Source organism: Antrostomus carolinensis, unplaced genomic scaffold, assembly GCF_000700745.2.
Source record: "Antrostomus carolinensis isolate BGI_N321 unplaced genomic scaffold, ASM70074v2 scaffold8816, whole genome shotgun sequence".
Taxonomy (NCBI): domain Eukaryota; kingdom Metazoa; phylum Chordata; class Aves; order Caprimulgiformes; family Caprimulgidae; genus Antrostomus; species Antrostomus carolinensis.
The window spans coordinates 1776-9983 of NW_010321112.1; the positions used below are offsets into that span (position 1 = coordinate 1776).

The 8208-nt window shown below is 39.0% G+C and overlaps 1 protein-coding gene across 1 annotated transcript in view; it reads left to right on the forward strand.

The window, feature by feature from the left end:
* Positions 1–6435: 6435 nt before the first annotated feature.
* Positions 6436–8208, forward strand: part of SCG5 (secretogranin V) — a gene marked incomplete at its 5' end in the record, with an annotated part of 13482 nt that continues 11709 nt past the window's right edge. Inside the window, one exon of the mRNA XM_010169797.1 lies at positions 6436–6585. Within this exon, the coding sequence (XP_010168099.1) occupies positions 6436–6585 (150 nt within the window). The remainder of the gene's footprint in view (positions 6586–8208) is intronic.

Here is an 8208-nt window from a genome sequence, read left to right on the forward strand (position 1 = left end):
CGTGTCTTTCACATGCATAAGATAAAACCTTGGGTACATTTGCTAGGATTTATACCCTTTTGTAATTGCTCTCAAAATCACGTGCATTTCCCCTGCTCCCATCTGAGTTTTAAATTAACTTGCATTAAGAATAGCTTTTTAAATTTATTTGGTTCTATGATATTTTAGAAGTCTAGACAAAGAAGAGATTCTTGATTTTCTTGATTGTGGTGTAGTGTGCAGGAGATAGGATCTCTGGCACGCTCCAGAGGTTTCCAGATCTGTTCTCTCTGTGCTTCCCGTCGTGCGTGCTTTCAGCAGTGCACTCACAGCTGCTGCAGGGATGAATGAGAAGAGGAATGTTCTCAGCTGCGGAACAGGAGGGAGGAAGAAGCTGGTTTCTCCCCTGGGATGCTTTAGTGCGTCAGGTTAGCTGGCCTGAGTCCCATTTGCAGTGCCAAAAAGCCATGTTGGGCCTGGTCTTACCTGGCAGAGCTCTTCATCATCTCACTGCTCTCTTGCGTCTTCATCATCTGCCAACACTTTTATTCAAGTGCGAAAGAAACCTCTTCTTGACTTGAGCCATGTTGGCAGAAGTTTTGGATAGGAAGGCCTCTGCTTCTAGAGCTGTGAGGTTATACTGGCTCACCAAAGCAGAGACTTGGGAGCCCTGTAGCCCACATACAGGTATGGATCATGATGAGGTCATGTGGGGGAATTAAAAAATCTATACCACTGGCAGTTGTGAGACAGGCACATGAAGATTTTAAACACTTGTACTGAAGAACCAGCTGGGACTTTGAGCCAGCTGCTTGGAAAATAGAATTGAAGTTACTATGAATGGAAAATGAACATGAAAACTTTGTAAAGTTCAGTGGAGCAGTAAATGGAAAATATCGTCCCGTTCTGGACAACTCTGGTGCCTCCAAGCATCACATTAGATGAGCGAAGGGTATTTTTCCATGAGTGTGTTGAGATTGATGGAGCATTTGGAATTCTCATACAGCCAGTGTCAATGCTAATGAATAAAGTGCCCCAGTCTTTCGCTGGCACATTTACATTTACAGGACTGAAGTAGTGAGTTGTTTATCCGTTGTGGGATAAAATGGGTCACCTGCATCCTTTTGTTGTCCTGTTTCACAAAGCCATGTGTTGCACACATGGTCATGAGCAAGGTGATGCTATGGCAGCTACAGCTGCGTGTTGTTTGCTGGATGTGCTTTCCCTTGGCTCTGCTGGTCCTGAGCTACTGTTGTAAATTTATTGCGAGAGGCACGGGTGTTACTTTGGGCCTAACCATTTCATAGTAAAAGCATTTCATATCTTAAATATTTGTCCTGTTTGCAATTAAAAATATGGGATAGAATGGAATCATTCACTGAACGCAAGGTCACTAATTATGTGATGTGTGTGCTTAAGGCTTTAGAAAACACACTGAAAGGAATTTGTGCCTCTGCAGAGAAAAAGAAAATTAATCTGTATGGTTTTAAGAAACTTTGTGTCATTAAGGAGAAGACAAGCTGACTCTGGAATCTGAGATGCGTGAGTATGTATAGCTGTAGTTGTCTTTGGTTTCCTGAGGCATGCTCTTCAATGGTTAAGGAAGTTGGTGCATTTTTCCATTCTTGGTTCTTGTAAGCTCTTTCTCCTTCCCTATTCTCTTATTTAGTAGCTTCTGTGGAGTAGAGAAAATGTGATAATTTATAATTTTTTCAGTGCCTCTCATTTCCTGATCTTAATCTCAGCAACCAGGAGAAGGATTTTCTAGGCTGAAGCTAGTTGAAGATGTATGGGGGAAATGGTATTGGGACCATAAAGCTTTTAGTGATGTTAGAAAGGATAAGGAAAATGAAAACGCATTTTTTTGCACTCAGGATTTTTTTGATTGAATTTATTGGATTACATGGTGGGTGGTCTTGCAAATAATAAATGAAATGAAAATGAAAGTTAGTGGATGGTGTCCCATTTTGAGACAGAAGAGCACCAAAAAGCATTCTGCCAAACTTGCCTTTGATTAGGGGTGAGACATCACTTTTGAATGTGACAATGGCACAGCAAAGGTAGATATGGCAAGATGACTAAGGATAAACCTGCAGGATAGTATGGAAAGCTGTCACAGTGAAAAGGAGTTCTCTCTGTATCAGAGAGGACGCACTGGAAATCATTTTGAATACTTTTCCCAATAATAAGAACTAAAAGGTTTTACAAAGTAGCAAAGATGGTATTGCATCTCTGATTAATATCTATATTTACTCTCTCAGGAACCTTACACAAACAGGGTAAGGTTTGCCAGGCTTCCCTTGCAGCTCATATTTGCTCGGAGTTTGTACAGCTCAAGATCAAAGAGGTGCAATTCTTACTCAGGAGGAGTATTCCTCTGTGCATCTGGGAAAGACTTAGACACTTTAAGAATCTACTTCATGATGTTTAAGAGCAAAACTATGAAAACCAAGGCAGCTAACATGACTCTCTAATAAGGGGCTTTAATTTGGGATCTGGGATTTATTTACTCACAACTGACAGTCATGATCTGTTTTATTTTGTATCTCCTTGCTAAGATTGGCCAAACCACCTCTTTTCTGAATTTCTACATGTGGTAACCCTATCTGCACCGTGACTTGGGAAACTGTTCTAATCAGACTGAAAGGCAAATTTGCCCCTTTATTTGTAAAATAATATTTTACAATAATTTAACATTTTTGAAACTCCACTTTCACTGACTTTCTTAAAACGACTCCTGTGAGGACAGCATTGCCTGTTTGTATTTGATGTGGAGGATCGTCTCTGAGAGCAGCTGTGTTTCAGTCAGTTGTGCTTTACACTGCCCATGGATGGGTAGCAGCAACTAGAAATACAGTGGCCTGACAGCGTTTCCTTTGGGTATGGTGTATCGGGAAATATTCAATACTGGCAGGAAACTAGTTGCTCTTTGTGGGGGTTTTTTCCCTTTCTTTTTTTTTCTTTTTTCTTTTCATCCAAGAGTGGATTGGTAGTGTGGTACTGTTGTCTTCCCACACATAAAGACAGTATAGTTCCTACGAAGATATGAGCTAAAATGTGTACACTTTAAATTTTTAGTCATTTCAAGCATCTTGAATTGAGATAATAGCAGCAGTTGGTGAGATGTTTAATTTCCAGAATTGTTCCATTTTTTGTTTTCCACTCTGCAACAGTTCAAGACCAGCACTAGAAGATGACTACATATACAACATGTATATATCTCAGTCCAAAAGACCTAAACCTCTAGTTTATACTTGAGGGACATAAAATAACCACATGCTTACACAGAAATCCTGCACACGAGAGAGCTGATCATTTGGTGATTATTTTTTTTTTTTCCTAGTATGTGGCACATGAAACGAGCTCATACAAGAAATAAGCAGAGATGGGAAAAACCATGATTTACCTAGCCCATCCTTTCTCATTACAGGGTTGTTCTCTGTACTATTCTTCTGGATTTTCACTAGTCCAGGTTCAAATAATTTAACAATGTTGTCTCTCATGCTTCCCTTGGCTAGGGAATTATGAAAAGTTCCTCAGTATTTAGTAATCTTGTGTTTCTCTTTCAGTCTCTGCCTCAATGTTTGGTTGAGGTTTGAGACCCATCTTGTGCTATTTTTGGGGATGACTCTATGTTTGTATCACAGTATTTTGACTTTGAAGCTGCAGTGTATTTAATCCTAACATGTTTCTTCAAATCAATAACACTACAATACCAAAACTAGTGCAGCTTTTGAATTGCTGTACATAATACCCCTATTTGGTATATTCATAGCATTTCATTTTTATTATCGCAGTCTTTACTGAGTGCACTATTTATCAGCATTTAAAAGGAATGAGCTTTGCTAACACTATTAAATCACTCAAGTGTGCTAAATTATGGCAACAGAGCAGGTGCTATTGTCTCCAGCTCTTTCGGAAAGAAAGGAAAAACCCTTATATGATCCTGGGCATTTATACCTAAAGGAAACAATCCTTTCTACTAATATAAAAATATTGTTTTGTACTCAGTCAAGGGAATTCTTGGCAGTCGGTTTAAACTTACATGTATATATAGCACACTGGAGCCTGCTAAGTACCTCTGTTTTCTTTATGGATGGAGCTTTGGTGCCAAGAGGTCTGCACCACATACAAGCGTAGATGTGCTTCTATCTGATGGATTGTCCCATAGTGAACCACATTGTATACAGGATGTTCAAACACGTATTGATTATGTGGTTCTGTAGTTTACAGCAGAATCATAACCTGATGCTTTTAAGTACATATATGCAATCAATCTTCATGTGAAGGAGCTCAGTACAAAAGAAGTATTTTATGCTGTACATTAGATGTTAGATCAAATGACATTAGGTTAAATGTATGTTTTACTTCTTTTTAACCTCATCGCCATAGCGATTTTGTGAATCTGTATAGTTCTTACAACCATCACCTTCATGTTGACTATGGAGTGTAAATGTATAATAAAGTTGGTAGTATGTATAACTATATTCTGGCTTCAGTACCAGGTCCTATGCTCAGCTACAAGGGAAAACCTCATGTAATACCGATGCAAAGTTTTTATAGGACTGCTTTTATGTATGTTACATATCTGTAAACCTTTCCTTCCACATTGCATTACAGATTAAGAAACCTGTGTTTGGGGTGAAAGATTAGCATTTTGATGAGGTTTGAGTCCATCGTGGAAACAATATTGAAATGCTTACAGACTAAATTGCTTCTGGTACAATAATCCCAGTTTCCAGTTGATTATTTGTAAAATGTAGACAATTTAACTCAACTACCACTTCTAAATTTAGAAAGGAATACAAAATTTGTCAAGACTGCCTCATGTTAGGAATTTTTGAAAGTGATTGTGTTAGCTTACAAGGCCTAGCTGCATAAAAGATACAACTTACACTGGTAGTATTTATTTGTAAGTTGGGACAGGAGTACTTGAATGATTCTTCTGGAACAGCTTCCACGTTCAGAAGCTTTATTCCAATCTTTTGGATCTGTGAAAACTACAGAAATTGAAAATATGACTCTTTGGAGATAATTTTGTGAGCAACACTCTTGAACTCACATTTTTCCACTATTCAGATTCCCGTTTCTCTCATTCATTGTTAGTGAACTTTATGTTGACTGTTTGTTGTTATCACTCATACAGGGTTTTTAAAAAATGTTGCTCTGCTGTCACACAACCATCTGAGTACTCAGTAACTACATTAGCCGTTGCTGCGGCCTGTGTGGTGGCTGTCTTATGGCAGGGAAAAAGTGTGCTTGGAACTAAGTTTTTATTTGTCTGAAATTCTAAAGAATACTGCACAATAGTATTTAGAAAACTCCTCAAGCAGCTGCGTTTTAGCCTGTAGATACATTTGGCCAGTAATGCATGCAGAAATTACCTGGAGCAGATAAATACTTGTAGAGATGCATAGAGAATGGCCTGAACTTGGTTCCCAGAACTTTAGTGGAAGACCCTATTTGTCAAAGGCAAGGCACCCAAGCTGAGATGTGTGGAAGAAGGAAGGAGAGCCACAGCCCCATCTCACCTCTCTCCGTCTGGAGCCTGGTACCAGGGCGGGCTGTAGCACGCCACTCCTGCCTGCCTTTGCCCAAGAACTGGAAGCCATCCCCATCATCGTGTCCACTGCCACTGGGTTATAAAACCTACTGCACACTGCTGTTGTAACCCTGCAGTGATGATGCTCTGAGTCCTGCAGGGGAAATATAAAACTCTGCATCTAGAACTGAGCTACTAAGTAAAGGTGTAAAAGTCACTGAATGTGATCTTTCATATCGTAGAGACTACCTAGTGTAGCTGTACCTGTGCAAGAATTCCCATCAACAGTACCGACTCTTAATCACTTTTCACCATTACTGCAGGGAACTCAAATTTGCATTTAAGAAATGGTTTGGTGTAAAAATAATTTTCCTAGCTGTATACAGCCAAATTTGTTATAATATCTTGGGTCCCCTTGCATGACTTAATTTATTAATGTATCTCTAGGCTGTCCAAATAGTAGTATTTCCTTCTACAGTGTCATTAACTTTGTCTTCCTGCCATGATGTTGTCTTGCCATACATTCTTCAATTTTTAGTTGCTACAATGAACAGTATCAGTGATGGAAGATGATTGTGCAGTAAATGTATTAAATTCCGTTACTGTCTCATGTTTCTTTTTCTTTGCATTTTCTTACCTATAACTTACACAGTTAAGAAAAAAAACAACCCAAAGACTAATAATAAGTGGCTGATTTTGTTTCCTAGTTTCATTTTTCATTACCCAAGTTATCTGATTTAGATCACACTGTTATGTTTCTAAAAGAAACTTATGAAATCTAAATTTGTATCTGTCTCTATAACTATTATATATATATATATATTTTAAATCTAAGTCTGGATTACTCGAAGAAACTAAAGCACTTACACTTTTAATCTTGTGAAAAGACAGTGTGTGTAAATTGCCTTTGCTAGGTGGTGCGCACGAGGGTCTCCAGCACTTGGGTCCTTATGGCAACATCCCAAACATTGTGGCTGAGCTGACAGGAGATAATGTTCCAAAGGATTTTGGTGAAGACCAAGGATATCCTGATCCTCCAAATCCCTGTCCTATTGGAAAAACAGGTAATTCTGCTGAAGGCTTCACACCTCTGTCTTCACTGTGCTATTGAGTCTTTCAGAGCTGGACTAGGCAGTACCAACGCTTGATTAGTAATGGATTAGTAGTAGGTGTTTTCTTTCATTCTTTACCCCAGGAGCAAAACTGTTGAGCAATCAGATGGTTTAGATGAGATTTTTTTTTTTTTAATATGTGCACCTTCTGTATTGTTATATGACTGCTAGAGAAGATTAAGTGGAAGAAACCGTCTTGACCTCAGAGTGGAAGATGGTGAGATTTATGATAGCATCTTGTTCCTGAGGGAGTTCACTTTTAGACTGGCCCCTAAAAAAAGTTATCATTGTGTACAGATGAGATTTACCCTTATTTTAGAGACTTTCATTGTGCCAAGAGGAATGAAACTGTCTGCCCTGATCTCCAACCCAGACCATGAGTCAATATTTAAGATACCTTGGCTCCAATCCACATGGCTTTATAGCTCACTGAGGGTGCATCCATGCCAAGAAATGGAGAACTACATGGACATACCCCAACTTGTTGCACGCAGGCTCGCTCTGGCAGAGGAGCAGTGTAGCCGTGGAGTGCCGGAGCGGTACCATACCCGAAACGCCCTGTACCTCCCTCAGCTTGCAGTTGCACATATACCAAGCTGTGCATGTGGCTAGTGCTGAAGGATCTCTAAAGCATCACTGCATGTGCATGATATAGATGTACCCCAAGGGAACTGATCTTTTTCCTGTGATTTGAGCCAAGGAATGATTTCCAGTACTGAAAGTAGTAGTAAAACACCCATTGGCTGCCTTGGGAGCTGGAGCTGGGAATGAGTACTCTAGTTATCTTTCATATTTTATTTGTAAACTAGGAGATCTTTTCAAAATCTCTTCTGTTTACTCTTTTTAAATGTTATTTGGATAATGCAAAACAGTTGTCTATATTCTTATTTAAAAATGTTCTAACTAGCTTAGAATTGATAAAAAATAAATATTTGCCATGAAAAGTTTTGCAAACAGTGTTTTTACATTTCATTCAAAAATATGACAAAATTTCCAGTAGTCCTCCCTCACTGTTTTTTATTACAGCCCGTTTGGTCCTGATGACTGTATCTGTTCTGAAATAATTTCCATTTTGTTCAATATAGCTGTTGCCTGACAGGTTGGAAATGATGGGTTCAGGTTTTCTCACACACACACACACACACACACACACACACACACTCAGTCTTTCTATTTTCTGTGCTTGCCCATTAGACTTCTGTTAGTGATTAGATAAATAAAATAAAAACCTGGCATCCAGAGAAATGCCTTTGAAAATCCCTTCAATTTTTCTTCCTCAGGTGAAATAAAAGTTGTTAGCTAAGCTAATAGAGTCAGATGTGAACACAGGGGAATTCTTAGGGAAGTGCTGCCTGCTCAGATAAACGGCTCTGTCGTAGGTACGCTGTGAGCGAAGATAGTATCTACTAGGATTAGAGTAAAATGTTTTTCAGAGCCTTAAATGGAAATTCAAGTGGTGACTGTTAAAACTGTATCATGCATACAAATTACCAGAGGCCTTCCTCAATCAGGTCTGTGGATTTGCTTAATGGAGAACAATTTTTCCAGTCACTGTCTACATATGTACATTCCACA